This window comes from Mus pahari, chromosome 13 (genome assembly GCF_900095145.1).
Source record: "Mus pahari chromosome 13, PAHARI_EIJ_v1.1, whole genome shotgun sequence".
Lineage (NCBI taxonomy): Eukaryota > Metazoa > Chordata > Mammalia > Rodentia > Muridae > Mus > Mus pahari.
This window is the reverse complement of record NC_034602.1, coordinates 7,686,379-7,705,257: the sequence shown is the minus strand read 5'-3', so window position 1 is coordinate 7,705,257 and position 18,879 is coordinate 7,686,379. Positions and strand designations below refer to the sequence as shown.

At 44.9% G+C, this 18,879-nt stretch overlaps 2 protein-coding genes across 2 annotated transcripts in view; one reads left to right on the top strand and one right to left on the bottom strand.

The window, feature by feature from the left end:
• Commd1 (copper metabolism domain containing 1) overlaps positions 1–18,050 on the bottom strand; it is a 26,075-nt gene extending 8,025 nt beyond the window's left edge. Inside the window, exon 1 of the mRNA XM_021211161.2 lies at positions 17,830–18,050. Within this exon, the coding sequence (XP_021066820.1) occupies positions 17,830–18,006 (177 nt within the window). The 5' untranslated portion in view covers positions 18,007–18,050. The remainder of the gene's footprint in view (positions 1–17,829) is intronic.
• On the top strand, positions 8,681–10,592 carry LOC110330481 (U2 small nuclear ribonucleoprotein auxiliary factor 35 kDa subunit-related protein 1). The gene has a single exon (XM_021210610.2). The coding sequence runs from the start codon at positions 8,957–8,959 to the stop codon at positions 10,238–10,240; it is 1,284 nt and encodes a 427-aa protein (XP_021066269.1). The 5' UTR covers positions 8,681–8,956; the 3' UTR covers positions 10,241–10,592.
• Positions 18,051–18,879: the final 829 nt, after the last annotated feature.

Here is an 18,879-nt window from a genome sequence, read left to right as displayed (position 1 = left end):
CTCTCTCTCTCTCTCTCTCTCTCTCTCTCTCTCTCTCTCTCACACACACACACACACACACACACACACACACACACACACACACACACATTTTAGTCTTTTTTTCAGTCTTATTTTTAAGGTGAGCAAGGCACACGTTACTTCCCTAGGATCTGACCTCTGTAGTCGAGCCAGAATAAACAGGAGCGAGCCAGAATCAAAGCTAAACAGAGCCAGGGCTGTGCTGTTTGCTTGCTCTTTCTGTACAAACAACAATTCAGATTCAGAATGAGACTTCAGCCCTTAGAGCATCCAGTACATGCTAGTTATCTAAAAATGTTAACCTTGTGCACTGAAGATCCTGTGGCAGCTAGGAGCAGTGACAACACACTGGGAACACAGCACCCAGGCCAGCCTGTCCTATACAGCAAGTTCCAGGCTAGCCTAAACCATAGAGCTAGACCCTATCTCAAAAAAGTAAAATAAAATAAGTCTGAGGGGTGAGGATAAAATATCTTAGAGGCAGTGTGCTTGCCTAGTAAGTGCAAATCTCTGGGTCTGCTCTCTAGCACTGAAAAGAAAAAAAAGGAGGGGGGATTCTGATTGTTAACTTCAACAAGTAAGCATAATGATTCATTTCTTCTTCAAACCTGTGATATTGAAACAGCTTATCATCACAGAGGAAAAGGGACTCTACTGCACTACATATGGATATGTATGTCCCACTCACAACCAAATTCCTAACTTGAGGATCTGGGGATCACCCGAGAGGTGAGCAGTGTTAGAAGTTATGCAGACAGGAGCTTCCCGATGGTATTACAACTCTTACAAGTGTGAGTGTCTTTTCTACTGCATCGCACACAGAGGTCACAGGTCCCTTATGTGAGAAATAAGTTCTACTGTTTAAGCCAAGCAGTCCATTGTTACAAAAGCAGGAGTAAACAGATACAGTAGAAACTAAAAGCAATTACAGCCTACCTCAATTAGACACAGATCTAAACTGACTAATCAGGCCAACACTTCTGCTAAGACTTCCAAACACACAACCATTTGTTTTTAAGTGAATTTGCCATCAAAGCGTATGAATTCATAATAGGAGAGGAAGAAAAAGCAACGATAACAAGTAACAACAAGGGGCTGGAGAGATGGCTCAGCGGTTAAGAGCACTGACTGTTCTTCCGAAGGTCCTGAGTTCAAATCCCAGCAACCACATAGTGGCTCATAACCACCCACAATGAAATCTGACACCCTCTTCTGGTGTGTCTGAAGACAGTTACAGTGTACTTACATATAACAATAAATAAATCTTTAAAAACAAAACAAAAAACAAACAAGTAACAACAAGGAAGCTCATGATTTGGGGCTATGAAGATCAACTTCATCACTCAGGCTAAGCCTCTCATGTTCAGCTCTGCTGCCCCACCCCCCTGACCCCCCACTGCACTCACATGCCCATCATGTTACTCACTGGAGACCTCAGTAAATTCATACTGACTCATTCTGATGCCTGTAGGACACTCTACTTTTTAACTTTATTATTATCAATGTGGGGGAGGGGTGCATATGCCAGAGTAGATCTACAGAAGTCAGAAGATATCTTTTTTTTATAAAAGATCTATTTATTTATTTCATGTATGTGAGTACACTGTGGCTGTCTTCAGACACACCAGAAGAGGGCATCGGATCCCATTACAGATGAATGTGAGTCACCATGTGGTTGCTGGGAATTGAACTCTGGACCTCTGGAAGAGCAGTCAGTGCTCTTAACTGCTGAACCATCTCTCCAGCCCCAGGAGATATCTTTTAAGAACTGGCCCTTCACCAGGCAGTGGTGGCGCACGCCTTTAATCCCAGCACTCAGGAGGCAGAGGCAGGTGGATTTCTGAGTTCGAGGCCAGCCTGGTCTACAAAGTGAGTTCCAGGATATCCAGGACTATACAGAGAAACCCTGTCTCGAAAGAAAAAAACCAAAAAAAAACAAAAACAAAAACAAAAACAAAAACAAACAAACAAACAAAAAAACCGGGTCCTTCAGGGGAAGGGGAGATAGGATAGTAGAAAGGGGAAAACATTTGAAATGTAAATAAAGAAAATATCCAAGAAAAAAACAAAACAAAATTTTAAAAAAAATGGGAAAAAAAAAGAATTGGTCCTTTCTTTCCACCTTGCTGAGAAGGGTCCCCCTTGTTTCTGCTTTGTTGGCTATCCCAGGCCAGCTGGTCCAGGGGTTCTATGAGACACAGGTCTCCGTCCCCACCTTGCTGTGGGAGCCCTGGCATTCCAGACACACACCAACACACTCTCTGGCCTTCTGCATGGGCTTGGGGATAGAGCATAGGACACCACGGCTTACAAAGCGAGTACTTTACCTGCTGAGCTTTCTCAGTACTTCTACCATTTTAGTTGTTTAAAAAAATCATTACAGAAGTGGAGAGGAGGCTCAGCAATTAAGAGTGCTTACTGCTCTTGTAGAAGACCAGAGTTCAGTTCCCAACTGTCACACGGGGCAACTACCTGTTACTCCACTTCAAGAACTCTGACACCCAGTGGCCTTCATAGGCACCAGCACAAACATGGTACACACACTCTCTTACACACATAGTTAAATATAAATAAACAAATAAACCCAAACATAGTACACTCTCTTACACATATAGTTAAATATAAATAAACCCTTTTTAAAAATCACTGTCTTAGTTAAGGTTTTACTGCTGTGAACTGACACTATGACCAAGGAAACTCTTATAAGGACAGTATTTAACTGGGGTTGGCTTACAGATTCAAAGGCGGAAGCATGGCAGCACCCAGGCAGGCATGGTTCAGGCAGAGATGAGAGTTCTACATCTTCATCTGAATGCTACTAGAAGACTGGCTCCCATGTGGTTAGGAGGAGGGTCCTATTGCCCACATTGATGTGGTGGTTTAAATAGGAATGAACCCCATAGATTTCTGTGTTTAAATGCTTGGCCCATAGAAAGTGGCATTATTAGGAGGTGTGGCCTTGTTCCAATAGGTGTGGCCTTGTTCCAGTAGGTGTGGCCTCATTGGAGGAAGTGTGTCACTATGGAGGCAGGCTTTGAGGTCAAGATACACCAGAGGCACTCACATTCTCCTTCTGCTACCTGTAGATCCAGATATGTCAGCTCCTTCTCTAGCACCATGTCTGCCTGCATGCTGCCATGCTTCCTGTTATAGCAATAATGTATAAAACCTCTGAACTGTAAGCCAAGTATATGTTTTACTTTACAAGAGTTACTATAGTCATGGTGTCTGTTCTCAGTGATGGAAATCCTAACTAAGACGGTCACTATGTGCCAGGTATGGCAGCAGACTCTTAATCCCAGCACAGGAGGTAATAGAATCAGGAGGATCTTTGTGAGTTTGAGGCCAGCCTGGTCTACATATTGAGCTGCAGAACAACCAGTACTAACACACACACACACACACACACACACACACTCACACACAGAGTATATTTTTAAAAAACGAGAAATGGAGGTTATAAAAAATAACTTTTATTCGCCTGATATCATTGTCTCAGCTTCTAACTGAATTGCTCTGTCATCAAACTAACTCTAGCAATTTGTTCTAATCTTCTAGCTCCTCCTATTGTCTGGCTTCTGCTGCCTCTGTTGACCTACACTGAACTGCATGAACTCAGGAACAAACTCAAGTCTACTGCGCTGCACTCACTGCATTGACCCCCAACTGACTCCCTCTCCCTGCACTGCTCTTAAATAGTTCCCTTTCCTGTGTGTTCATAAGAGTTGGATATATCCTATCTCTGACTCATTCTGCCAAATCCTTCTCTGATTCACCACTTTGCCTCTCAATTAGACACCGCTTTCAGACACTAGTGCTGCTTCCTTCCGCACACTACCTTACGTAGACTGTTTGGCATTGAAGGTGTGGAGTGCACCTACTCTAGCCACAGCTCACAGACCTAAGTCTTGGGATGCTATCCCTTCCCAGGGCAGCCGTGCTGCTGGATTAAAATTCTTCTACAGGAGACAAAGAAAGTTGTAAAAAGGCTAATTTATATTTTTGCTTTCGTATCTTTATGTGCTTATTCATATTCACTGTCAGGATGCTCCCATATGTAACCACTCCTTGAATACCCAGGTACAAGGGGCAAGGAAATAGTCTGTCTCACTGATGTTCACAGAGCCCATCGAGGTAGACAATGATGTTGACTTGAATACATGGCTACATTTCAAATAAACTCATAATAACTTGTTTTTAAAAATGCAAAATATGCTCTGGATAAAGAAAGGTAAATTTAAAGATGAAAATGGTAATGTCAGGTTCTCTGTTAAGAAATAGTTGTAGGGCTAGAGAAGATGGCTCAGTGTGTAGGAACATGGCCGCTCTCACAGAAGAACCAGGTTCGGTCCCCAGCACCCACGTGATACCACACGACCATCTAGAGCCAAGGGAACTGAGCTCTCTGTGAGCACCAGGCATGAATGCAGTGCACAGACATACATGCAGGCAAAATACTCATACACATATAGTAATAAAAATGACTTTTAAAGCTAGGCCATGGTAGCATACACCTTTGAGTACAACACTTGGGAGGCAGAGGCAGGAGGATCACTATGAATTCCAGGTCAGCCAGGGCTACACAGAGAAACCCTGTCTCCAAAAACCAGAGAGAAAGTGGGGGGGGGGGAGTGTTTACACAGAAACCCTGTCTCAAAAAAACACAGATAGATAGATAGATAGGTAGATAGATAGTTAGGTAGATAGAGATAGGCAGGCAGTCGTATAAATAAAGCAAGCCCAGGCTGTAGTCGAGGATGACTTTGATCTTCCAATCCTCCTCCTTCTTCTTCCCCAGTTCTAGGACTGCAGACATGTATAAACACTGTGCCTGGCTATACAAAATTCTGTGTTTTTTTTAATGAAAGAATTAGTTGAAACAATTTCTTTTTTTAATTTTTAAATTTGTTTATTTCATGTGTATGAATACTTTGCCTTAACTGGAGACCAGAAAGGCCCCTGATCCCTAAAACTGCAGTAACACTGGGTTGTGAGCCACCACTTGCGTGTTGGGAATCAACCCTGGATCTTCTAGAAGAGCAACAAGCACTCTTTTTTTTCTTTCTTTTTTTCAGACCAGGCTGGCTCTGAACTCTAAGACCCGCCTGCCTCTGCCTCTCAAGTGCTAGGATTAAAGGCGTGCGCCACCGCCATCTTGCTCTCACTCTTTTTAATTTTATAATTAAAAATTCTACTATATTAATTTATCCATCTGTATGTGGCATGCACTTGTCACCCATGCACTTGTGAAGCCTGTGCTGCCACTGCCAGCCTGCAAAAAGAGCTCTTAACCACTAAGACATCTCACCAGACCCATTGAAACAAATTTTTTATTAAAAATAATTTTAATTTCAAAATGCCAAGTCAAATGTTTAGATTTTTTTATACACAAAATTATTATTGTTGAATATCCAGCAAAAGCATTTTCTGCCTCAAACATTCCAGAAAAAGGAAGCATTTAGACATGTTTATGCAGTCCTGCAGCTATTAGCAAACCAATATTTTACTGCCACCTACAGTAGAAAAATAAAATTACAGCTAAAACCTAAAAGTATGCCCATATTTTACCTCAGGACTGTGTCATGCCAACCCTCAAGAGGCGCGTGCAAGGTAGTCGCTGAAAGTTCAGTCCTACCTGGGCTACTCAGTGAGTCCCAGGCCGGTCTAGATTAAACACGGAGACTGTATCCCAAATAATTAACTCACACTTTTGTTTTGTTTTGTTTTGTTTTTAGAGACAGGGTTTCTCTGTGTATCCTGGCTGTTCGGGAACTCACTCTACAGACCACACTGGCCTCAAACTCAGAGATCCGCCTACCTCTGCCTCCTGAGTGCTGGGATTAAAGGTGTTCATCACCACTGCCTGGATTTACTTAATTTTCTTTGGGAGGGGGAGGGACTTTTAAAATCTATTTTTACTAATGTTTAATTATATTATCCAAACCATATTGTAAGAGTAAAATCTTTCTCTGTAACAGGGCCCCAGACTTTAACACAACTGACTCCATGATGGAAGTGCCATTCAGGCCATAAAACTCAGCACACAGACAGCACCACCTGCCAAAAATTAAAACAAAGACTTAATCAGTCAAAGCCCCTAAGCTATGGGAAAGTTTCTAAATGAACCTTGCTTCTGGCTAGTTCTGCTTCTGGCTCGATGTTCTTGTTAACTGAAATATGTCAACCTAGGATATGGTTTTTATGCTTAAAAGGTCACCCTGAGAAAGGCTCAGGGCTACACTGCAGTCCCAAACACACAGTGTATTACCAGCAGCCTAATAAAGATTTTCTAGCTGAGTGACAGCATTGTAGGCCTTTAATCCCAGCTTGCAGGAAGCAGTGTAATTCGCATAGTATTTTTTAAAAAGTCTTTAGACATGTAAAAATAGCTTAGTCAGGACCTCCACTACAGCCAACATTGTATCTGATAACCAGAACCCAGCAACTTCACACACTCAAGAGAACCTGACTCAGGTATAAACCCCATGACGCCTACTTCTCTGCATACTGGAGTGCTACCTCCTAGATGAGCCGTGTGGATGAGCCATGTGGCCGGACAGTCTCCCCAGGACCCTGACCCTCAAATCAGAGACTTCTGTTAGACTGGACCTGACCGCCAGCTAAAATACGTCACACAGGTGAGCACCCTGGGGATAAAGACTTAGGACCATATTTAGAAATTTAAAGTGTGAACCTTGTGTGATGACCCTCAGCATAAAACATAACTTTTGCTATACTAACTACAGGTATCTACCTTCTTTCTTGTGACACAGAGGCAGGCAGATCTTTCTTCTTAGATAGGGTTTTACTGCTGTGAATAGACACCATGACCAAAGCAAGTCTTATAAAGGACAACATTTAACAAGGGCTGGCTTACAGGTTCAGAGGTTCAGTCCATTATCATCAAGGCAGGAACACGGCAGCATCCAGACTGGCATGGTGCAGGAAGAGCGGAGAAGTTCTACATCTTCATCTGAAGGCTGCTAGAAGACTAGCTTCCAGGCAGCTAGGATGAGGGTCTTAAAGCCAATGACACACTTACTCCAACAAGGCCACAGCTTCTAATAGTGCCACTCCCTAGGCAGAGCATATACAAACCATCACATTCCACTCCCTGGCCTCTATAGGCTTGTGCAAACATAAGAGTCTATGGGGACCATACCTAAACATAGCATAATGCAAGGCCAGTCTAGTCTACAGAGCAAGTTCCAGGACAGCCACAGCTACAACAGTAAAACCCTTGTCTCGGAAAAAAACAAACAAAAAGAAAAGATTTTTTTTTCTTGGCTTAAACCCTTGTCTGAGCAGTCTTCTCTGGTGAATAACCCACAAAACTACATTACAGAACAAATGAAAAGATTATGTTTTGCAAAGAACAAAACACATTCAATATTTAAAAAACAAAACAAACAACAACAAAACCAAAAACCCTTACTTTCCACAAGAGTGAGGAGCTGAAGCCAGAAAAACGGTTTAGCTGGTAAAGCCCTTGCCAGACAAATATAACAACTGAATTTCTATCCCCAGCACCCACATAAAGGAGCCGGGGAAGGTGAGCTGCCAGCACCGGTATGCAGGGGTACGCTGCAGTGAGACAGGCCTGCCCAGGCTCAGGGCTGAGCATTCTTGCTGCAGGAGCACTCCCACTGCAGGGGGCGGAGACAAAAAAGCAGTAAGAGTTGTACTGCGCAGGCCTGCCATTCCCGGAGTAAAGACGTAACTGCAGATTACAGGGTAACTGCGCAGATCAGACACACTGCGGATAACTGCAGATACCTGGATAACTGCGCAGGCGGACCGTACTGCAGATAACCACCCGCAACTGCACAGGCCGGTCGGTAAGGCAGATAACCCCTGTACCAGCTGTACCATGGATAACCGGGTAACTACGTAGGCTGGCCTTCCTACGGATAACCAGGTAACTGCGTAGGCCGGCCGTGCCACGGAGGCTGGCCTTAAAGCGGATAACCAGGTAACTGCACAGGCTGGCCGTACCACAGATAACCACGGATACCTGGATAACGGTGCAGGCAGGCCGTACTGCGGATAGCCGGGTAACTGCGCAGGCTGGCCGTACCACGGATAACCGCGGATAATCTGGTAACTGCGGCCGTGCCACGGATAATTGGGTAACTGTGCAGGCAGGCCATACCACGGATAACTGGACAGCCTGGTAACTGCGCAGGCAGGCCATACCACGGATAACTGGACAGCCTGGTAACTGCGCAGGCAGGCCATACCACAGTTAATGGGTAACTGCACGGGCAGGCCTATGTACTGCGGATAACCGGGTGACTGCCCAGGCATGCCGTACTGCGGATAACTGGATAACCGGATAACTGCGCAGGCCAGTCGTACCTCGGAAAACTGAGTAACTGCGCAGGCAAGCCGTACCACGGATAAGTGGGTATCTGCGTGGGATAACTGGATAACCGGATCACTGCGCAGGAAGGCCGTGCCACGGATAACCGGGTAACTGCGCAGGCAGGCCGTGCCAAGGATAACCGGGTAACTGCGCAGGCCAGGCGTACCGCGGATAACTGGATAACTGCGCGGGCCAGGCGTACCACGGATAACTGGATAACTGCGCAGGCAGGCCTACGTACTGCGGATAACCGGGTGACTGCGCAGGTAGGCGGTACAGCCCACATCCCAACGCAAACACTGGCCTTTGTCTGCGCATGCGCACATTCAACTACTGGTTGCTGCACTGCGCAAACACACCGGTGACTCAGCTGGTTCAGCTTTCTAGGCTGGTGAAAAGGAAAGTGAAGTGGGCTGGATGGTGCCACCCTGCAGTCGCTGTCCAGGAAGGTAACGAACTTTAAACAGCAGAACAATTTTGCAGTGGGCGACATTTTCAATCCACAGCGTGAGAAAAAAGAGATTATCGCGAGATCCGAGATCCGGGAAGGGGCCCGCGCTCTGCGGTAAAATGGCATCACAGCAGACCGCGTTTCCTGAGAAACTCAGCCGAAAACAATACAAGGCCGCGATGAAGAAGGAGAAACGCAAGAAACGTCGGCAGAAAATGGCTCGGCTGAGAGCTCTGGAAGCCCAACCAGAGGAGGACGATGATGTTTCTGCTAACGAAGAACTTGCAGAGAGATTACTGGAGATAGAGCGGCAAAGATTACATGAAGAATGGCTGCTGAGGGAGGAGAAGGCACAAGAAGAATTCAGAATAAAGAAGAAAAAGGAAGAGGCCGCTAGAAAACAGAAGGAAGAACAGGAGAGACAAATAAAGGCCGAATGGGAAGAACAACAGAAAAAACAGAGAGAGGAGGAGGAGCAGAAGCTACAAGAGAAGAGAGAGAGGGAGGAAGCAGTGCAGAAAATGCTGGACCAGGCTGAAAATGAGCGCACTTGGCAGAACCCGGAACCACCCAAGGATTTAAGGCTGGAGAAATATCGACCCAGTTGCCCCTTCTACAATAAAACGGGAGCGTGCAGATTTGGTAACAGATGTTCACGGAAACACGACTTTCCCACGTCAAGCCCCACCCTTCTTGTGAAGAGTATGTTTACAACGTTTGGAATGGAGCAGTGCAGAAGGGATGACTATGACTCAGACGCAAACCTGGAGTACAGTGAGGAGGAGACCTACCAGCAGTTCTTGGATTTCTACCATGACGTGCTGCCTGAGTTCAAGAACGTGGGAAAGGTAATTCAGTTCAAAGTAAGCTGCAACCTGGAACCTCATCTGCGGGGCAATGTGTATGTTCAGTACCAGTCGGAAGAAGAATGCCAAGCAGCCCTCTCTCTCTTTAATGGAAGATGGTACGCAGGAAGACAGCTCCAGTGTGAATTCTGCCCAGTGACACGGTGGAAGGTTGCAATTTGCGGTTTATTCGAAATGCAAAAGTGTCCAAAAGGAAAGCACTGCAACTTCCTTCATGTGTTCAGAAATCCCAACAACGAATTTAGAGAAGCTAACAGAGACATCTACATGTCTCCGGCTTGGACTGGCTCCTCTGGTAAAAACTCAGACAGGAGGGAAAGGAAGGACCATCACGAGGAATACTATAGCAAGTCAAGAAGCTACCACTCTGGTTCCCACCACTCCTCCAAGAGAAACAGGGAGTCCGAGAGGAAGAGCCCTCACAGGTGGAAGAAATCTCACAGACAGACAACGAAGAGTCATGAGAGGCACAGCTCAAGAAGAGGAAGAGAAGAAGACAGCAGTCCAGGTCCACAAAGCCAGAGCCACAGAACCTGAGCCCAGTTAAGGTGGCACCACTTGGACCCAAGACTGATATCAGGCTTGGCAACAACCAAACTTCATTACAGAATAAAAACCTAACAGTATCCTTCAGAGTCCCCAAAGTATTCAAAACGAAACTGATTACAAAGGAAAGGCATGGTGACTCCATCTAATTCCCAACCAAGTTACAAAACCGTGTGGCTTTAACAGAGACAGAAACAGGTATTCGTTATTTCTTTGTCTGTTACAATGCTGTTATAATGCTTAGTATCATGTCATTGATGTTATTTTCCATACAGTTTAAGCTGGCTTCCCATGTTGTTTTCCTGTAATAACTTGACATTGTGATGCTTTATCATTAATATATTTATTAACATCATTTTTATATTGTCTGAATCTGTTTTACAAAGAACGCACGGGAGTATAGAAACACTAATGCCCCTTGTTTTTATAGAAAGGCTCTCACTATGTATCCCTGGCTGGCTTGTAACTTGCTTTATAGACTAACTAGGCTGCCCTTGGATTCACAAAGATCTGCCTTTATCAGCTCCTGGGGTCACAGAAATATACCACCTCCCAAATCCAATGGTCAGATTTTTTTAAAGTGCTTTTGCACTCGCTTGCTCGCTCACTCCCTCGCTCCCTCCCTCCCTCTCCCTTTCTCTCTTTCTGTGTGTGTGTGTGTGTGTGTGTGTGTGTGTGTGTGTGTCTGTCTGTATCCCTGCCGGTGCACAAGTGCTGTAACCCCTGAGCCATCTTTCCAGCCCATAATGGTATTTTTTTAAATCATAGGTCTCATAATCTTGAGAACAAATTAGTGAAAATGTTAGGTTCTCTACCAAGTAACCAACTTAATATAATTTACACATATTATTTCCAAATACCAACATTGTAAATTTAAGAATAAATGTTTGAGGTAAGGGTTATCTTTATGTAAATGTTCAGATTTTAAATACTATAGGCTCTTAATATCAAACATCTGTCACAGCCACTGTTACTATATTGCCAACAGCTGCTAAAGATAGGAAGCAAATGAATGAACATGTTACCATGTTATATAGCAAAGCAGTATTTATCAAACATGAACAATGAGGAGTGTAACGGAGCTGCACAGCACTTGCCAGCATGCTCATGCCTGTGGGTTCAGTGACCCCCAGTAACAGCAAACAGTGAAAGCAGTAAGGATGGGAATACAGTGAGGGGCAGAATGGGAGCCCCAGGCCACATCAGTCCTGCAGCCAGCATGCCTGACTAGGACTTGGAGTACCAGATTTTCTGTTCTCTCCATGCTGGAATTGTATTTTGACATTGCCCAAGCTAGCTCTAAACTCCTGTCTCAGCTTCCCAATAGCTAGGACACGGGCATATGCCACTGTGCCCAACTATGCTGACCTTTTCAATGCAACTGGTACATTTAAGCACTACCCATTCATTCAAATGTTCTACAAATCTTTACTAAGTGCCTATCGCATGACAGAAATAAGTATTAAGGGTAGGAAAAATAAAAGTTTGCCTTTTTTACAAATGAACAAGCTAGTAAGAACAGTATAAAAACTCAGGTAATATTATTAATTCTTCAAAGCAAATTATAAATGTGAGCTTAAAGAATTATATAAAAATTAGACAATGTGCTGTGACTGGTGGTGCATACCTTTAATCCCAGCACTTGGGAGGATCTCGGTAAATTTGTGGCCAGTTTGATCTCATAGTGAGTTCCAGGCACATAGTGACACTCTCTTTTTAAAAACCAATTAATAGAAGCTGGAGAGATGGCTCAGTGGTTAAGAGTACAAGCTACATATACCTTAACTACTTTGTTAATTTTACAGCTCCTTGGGCACTACCCAGAAATCAAAACTAGAGTGGGGGACAGCAAGATAGTTCATCGGATAAAGGTGCAAGTGCCAAGCCTGAAGATGTGGGTTTGATCCTTGGAACCTACATGGTAGAAGGAGAAAATTGACTCCTATAATTCCAACATCCACGTATGCACCATGGTGTACTAGTGTGAATGAATGGGTTGCTTCATATAGCCATAAACAGATTAAATGTTTGCCCTTTGTGATTAACAGGTAATAGAGTGCTGATGTCCCAAACAAGGAAAGTGGTGGACTCCGTTGTACATAGAAAAGAGCATTCAGGGAAACAGACATAACATTTGGGAACAGTGTGAAAGTCAGGAACCTCAAACAGCCTGCACAACAAATAGCCAGGTAGTTGGCAATAAGAAAACTGGTACCTGGGCTCAGGCTTGGGTTTAGCACAGATTACAACCTTACCTAGCAAGCCCTGGGTTTGCTCCACAGCACATCAAAACCAAGAGCCTGTTAATGAGAATACCCACTGTGTTCTCTAGGAGTTCCACATCTCCTCACATTCTGTCCTCATCCTTTGTATCTCCCTTTTCCATTTTTATGCAGAACATGATTTTCTAGGTGACAACACACAGTCTACTACCATGCACATGTAAGTGTGTAGCCTGCTTCACAAGCGGAGTGCTGGAGGACTAAAGGAAGAAGTGCTTCACTTTTGCTTGCCTGATCACAAGCATTCCTTACTACATCCCTCACACTGTGATCAAATTGGATGGTTCACCATTTCTTTAGTGTGTGTGTGTATGCATGCACACATTCACACGTGTAACTGCAGGAGCATGTTTGTGCCAGTGTACATGCACAAGTCAGAACAACCTCTGGTGTTTGTCCTTATCCTCTACTTAATTTGAGATGGCGTTTCTTTGTTGTCTTTCCACAGTGTATGCCAGGGTAGCTGGCCCTAAGCTTCTAGAATTTTCCTATCTCCACCTCCCATCTCCTCATAGGAGTGTGTGAAAATTGCAGACCCACTACATGATCAATTTTTGTTTTAAGACTTTTTTTTTAAGATTTATTTTATGGGGCTGGAGAGATGGCTCAGTGCTTAAGAGTACTGGCTGCTCTTGCAGAAGTCCTGAGTTTAGTTCCCAGCAACCACATGGTGGTTCACAACCATCCGTAATGGGATCTGGTACCCTCTTCTGGTGTGTATTAAGAGTACTCATATACATAAAATAAATAAGTCTTTTTAAGAAGACTTATGTGTATGAGTATCTTGCCTGCATGTGCTCCTTGTGTGTACCTGGTGCCCAAGGGAGCCAGAAGAGTGTAGCATGCTGTACTTTCCTGGAGCTGATAGTACAGATGATTGTGAACCATTTGTGTGCTGGGAATTAGTGCTCTTAGTTACTGAACCATCTTTCCAGCCCCTGCACATCCAGTTTTTATGTGGGTTTTAGGGGATTCAAACTCAGGGCTTTGCACTTGAGCAACAATCACTTTTACCTCCCAAGCTGTCTACCCAGCCCTATTTATCCCTTGAACATGGTCTACATTTTCACTACCCCACATCTGCCATTTACATTGAATACCACATAAAGCTGCCCCTTATCAACATCTAAAATAATAACTTTGTTCGAAATCAGCAAAGCACCTTCAAGAAGCCTGACTGAGGCTGGGGGGTGGGGAGAGAGGAGCCGGTGGTGGTGGTGGTGGTGGTGGTGAAAGCCTTTAATCTCAACACTCAGCAGGCAGAAACAAACGTTTCTATAAATTCAAGGTCAGCTTGGTCTACACAATGAAACCCTCTCTAAAAAAGGGGTGGGGAGGGGTGACATGGAATCTGGCAGGGTAGAGATGGTTCTCTTATGACTACTGTGACACACATCTTATATATGACTCAGTCTGTAAGACACTGCAGTGGTGGGAACAGAGGAGTGGGAAAGACTACTTCCAGAAATGGGTGGAGGAGCAGGCCAGAGCCTGGCTGACAAAAAACGACAGCTTCATTTCAGCAAGGAAGACACTCCTGCTCCACCTCCTGAAAGGGGCCAAGATCTTACCTGGCTCCAGTCCCCGGCGTCCTCCACACTCTGGTATGATGCAAGCACCCAACATGGGAGATACCCCAATGATGCCAGTAGTGGCCCCTCCTCCTGGGGTGATGCCCGTGGGACCTGCTCCTCCAATGAGGCCACCCACGGGAGAGACATCCCCTTGGTGTCCAGGCCTCCAGTGATGAAATGGTACTCACCTGGCATGGCATGGCACAGACAGACAGGTAAGGACAGGGGATCATCAGTTCCCCACTTTTGTTTCAGACCATGGTGCTACACCTGAGTATATAGTGTATGACAAGCAAACTTCTCCCCATATCCAGCATAGGGAATAGTTCTGGCTAGGAGTAGAGGGGTTTTTTTTTTTTTTTTTAAGGAGTTTCATTTGTATCATGAACTATGAAAATAAAATGAGTAGCTTTTAGTTTAAAGGGAAAAAAAAAGTCTGGCAGAAAGAATGCCTTATGTCCACAGTTTCTTACTTCTGCTTATAAATACTATGACACCCTTACATCATATATCTATGTATGTTCCCTTTTATTTAAGATGGATGGGCTGGTGAGATGGCTCAGCAGGAAAGGACACTGCTGCCAAGCCTGACCATCTGGACTTGACTCTCCCCAAACCACCTGGTATTACAGACCATTAATCCCAGCACTCAGGAGACAGATGCAGTGGATCCTGTGAGTTCCAGGCCAGACAAGATTACATAATGAGACCCTGTCTCAGAAACAAAAGCAATTCCATACAGTGGAAGAAGAGAAGGGATTCAGTGTGATTCTCTGACCTATGCACACAATAAATATATGTAGTAAAAACTTAAATAATAGAGGCATTCTCCACTTAAAAATAATTTTCACTTTATGTTTTTATAAGAACTAGAGACATCTGGGGCTCAAGAGATATTTCAGTGGCTCAGAGCATGCATTGCTCTTTCAGAGGTCCTGAGTTCTGACCCTAGCAACCCACATCAGGCAACCCACAACTACCCATAGCTCCAGCTCCAGGGAACCCACCACCTCTAGCCTCTACAGGAAGCTGCATTCACATGCACAGGGTGGCACACATAAATACATACGATTCAAGATGCCCTGTCTGCCCTCCAGGGTGTTGGCACATCTGGCCACTCTGACACTACTTTACCACAAGGGACTCCTCCCATTGCGTGAGCCAATTCCAGTCAATTTCTGTAAAGTAATTGCATTTTTTTCCTTGTATTCAAATACTGTAAGAAAAATTAGGTAGTGGTGCTTGCCTTTCATCCCAGCATTGGGAGCCACAGGCAGGTGGATCTCTCAAGTTCAAGGCCAGCCTGATCTACAGAGTAAGCTCCAGGATAGCCAGGGCTACATAGAGACCTGTCTTGAGAACATGATAAAATAAATGTAATAAATAAGAGTAAGGATTTTTAGTAGCAAGTTAAAATTTAACAGGAACTTTAAATAGTGTGGTTTTGGGCTGTTTAGACAGTTTAAACTACACAGTGAAACACTGTCTTGAAAAACAACAAAAAAGTAGACATTAAATTTGCCTCCTCATCTGTGTGCATTTGGATGTAAGAGGTCAACATCAAGGATCCTCCTCAGTGGTACTCCCACTTCCGTGTAAATGGGTGCATGTGGTGTGGAGGCTAGACGTTGAATTCAGGCTTCCTGCTTTATCACTTTCCAGCTTTGTCTTTAAAACAAAAAAAAGTGATTGTGTAGGCCAGGGAATAAGTTGCCACAATTAATTCTCTCTTCAGGAACTTAGATTGTCAAGCTTAACAGCAAGTGGCTTCACCTGCTAAGCTATCTTGCTGATCCCAACCCTATTTTTAAATTCTAGCACAATGTCTCACGGAACCCAGAGCTCACTGATTGGCTAGGCTGGCCGACTGGCCAGTGAAGTCCAGACATCTGCCTTTCTTCCTCACATGCTGGGTTCCAAGCATGCCTGGCATTCACCTGAGGGCCAGAATCCAACTCAGGGCTTCCTGCTCTCACTGCAAGCGTTTTACCTAGGGAGTTGCCTCCCTCATCCATCCACTTCACCTTTTAAAGATGTATTGATTTTTATTTTATGTGTATGAGTGTCCTGCCTGCATGTATGTAAGTGCACTGTATGAGTAGCTGGTGCCCATGAAGACCAAAAGGTGCTAGATCTACAACTGGAGTGACAGACTAGAGAAAGCTGCCACGTGGCTTGTAATCAGAATTAATATAGTGGTCATTAGCCACATGTGGCCACTTTAACCATTTGAAATGTGGCTAGTTGCAACTAAAATGTTTTAAATGTAAAATGCACCTCATATTTTAAAGACTCTGTGAAGGAGCTGGAGAGATGGCTCAGCAGTTAAGTGCACTGGCCACTCTTTCAGAGGATCCAGGTTCAATTCCCAGCACCCCCATGACAACTCACCACTGTCTGTAACTCCAGCATCAGAAGTTCCAACACATTCAGAGATACACATGCAGGCAAAACTTCAATACACATAAAATAAAAATAAAGACTTTGTGAAAACAATACATTGAATAGAAATTACGTAAATGATAGACACCTTGAATACACTTTAGTTATAACAGCTTACCAAAAAAAAAAAAAAAAAAAAAAAAAAAAAAAAAATCACAGGAACCAGCTGGGCAGATAGCTCAATTAGGGCCTGGTTCTCATTCTCCAGCACCATGAAAAGGCTGGGCATGGCTCCCTATTTCTGTAACCCAAGCACTGGGAGAGCAAATACAAGCAGATCTCTGGAGTTCCTGGCTGCTCTAGCCAGTCATTGAGACTGGATTCCAAGTACAGTGAGAGAGAGGCTCTGTCTGGAAAGATAGGTAGAGAGTGATAGTGCAAGGTACCCCACCCCACGCCACCCCCCCATCCCCACCCCCACACAGGTCACAGCAGGGGATGGTGGTAGCTGCTTGTAATTCTAGCACTTGGGAAGTGGAAGGAGGATCAACTACACCGTGAGTTCAAGGCCAGTCTGGGCTACAAGAGATCCTATCTCAAAACCCAGGTGGGGTGGGGGGCCTGGAGAGATGGCTTAGAAATTAAGAGCGCCTATTAATGTTCTTCCGGAAGACCTGGCTTTCCAGCACCCACGTGGTAGCCTGTAACCGGTCCAACCACCAGTGAGTGCACATGCAGGCACCGCACCCATACACATAAAATAAAAATAAATCATTTTAGTTAATTTCACCTGTCATGTTGCCCTCTAATAGTTTTCATGAGACCGTCTGATCATTCCACTTGGTAACCATTAGAGTCGACTGCTTTAATGGTGTTTACTCCAGCAAATCAATCCTTTATCTCACCAACCACCTCATTCTAACGCTCCCCAACTTCCACAACCCAGGAAAGCTGGCAAGCACGCTCTCGTTAAACAAGGGTCTCAGCCCTGGCTGTCCTGGAACTCTGTGCAACAGGCTGGCCTCGAACTCACACACCTCTCTGCCAGCCTCTGCCTCTCCAGTGCACAGATTAAAGGCTTGCACTACTACGCCCCGTGCGACATCAAAGTCCGAGACGAAGAAAACTCTCGAAACTTGTCTATACTATAGACACAGAAAGTCTTGAGGGAGAAAAAAAAAAATCAATGGTTTCACCGTTATGTGTCCCCAAGACAAGGGCGCAACGGAGCGACCTCCACGGCTCGGGAGAGGCGCCGAGCACGCAGAGACAGCAGCAGCCGAGGCTGGGAGCGCGCCTGAGGCTGCGAGGAGGGCAGGGCTGCTCGGCGGAACACCGGTACCTTGAGAAGTCCCCTCATCTTCGCCAGGAAGGGGCGGAACTCCTCCGGCGGCACTTCCGGATAGAGCTGGCTGTGCAGCAGCTCCTCGGTGACACCCGAGTGTCCGTGAAAGGCGTTCTGCGCTAGGCCGCTCAGCAGCCCGCTCAGGGCCTTGCCGCCCTCCAGATCGCCCGCCATGGCCAAGGAGGGCCCGCCGCCCAGCGGCTGAGCTCCGGTCCGCTACGGGGGCCGAGGAGGGCCGTAAACGCTGGCAAAGACAGCCACGGAACGCGATGCCGGGTTCCTCCACTAGTCGATATAAACAGTTCTCTCGTTTGCTCTGTCACACGCATCCACTACTTCCACCACAGCCAAAGCCACTCAGTTTCCTTTAGGGTCACTGTTTTTCCTTCTTCACTCGGATGCGCAGATGCGCACTCAAAGGAAAGATCGCTGGCTGGAGATACGTAACCGTAACTCCGTAAGAATGCCCCTTTAATTCTTCGATGGCTGCATCTCATTCTACAGCTTGCAATTAAATGAGCAGTGCCTACTACTCAGTTCTAAGCTCTATAATCTTTTCCCCCTGCACCCCAAATGTAGCTACCTCCTGAGGACATAATCTCTTTGCTTGCGTAATTCCTTTGTGTGTACCCGTACGTTGTCTTTCTAGCCATTATCAGTAGTCTGGTCTCCATTTCTATAACCAATATTTTTCAAAGCCTATTTTTCATTCTTGAAGTGGAATCGCATTAGTAAATACTTGTCTACATAATTATAAAAAAAAAACCTTACTTATATTCAGCTATAATAAGCGTGTAGCATGATACTATAATATAGATGAACCTTTAAAATGTGCTAAATGAGTGCTGGACAGATTCAGTGGTTAAGAATGCATACTACTCTTGTAGAGGACCAAAGTTCAGTTCCCAGCACTCGCTTTAGGCAACTTACAACCTCCTGTAACTCCAACCTCAGAAATTTAAAACTTCTACCAGCAATGTACTCATGTGCACAGACACACCTACATAATTAAAAAAAAAAAAATTCAAAAAAACGCACGAAACGAAT

Bases quoted from the DNA above. Each gene is read 5' to 3' on its own strand.
- LOC110330481 (XM_021210610.2), top strand. From the start codon at position 8,957: ATGGCATCACAGCAGACCGCGTTTCCTGAGAAACTCAGCCGAAAACAA.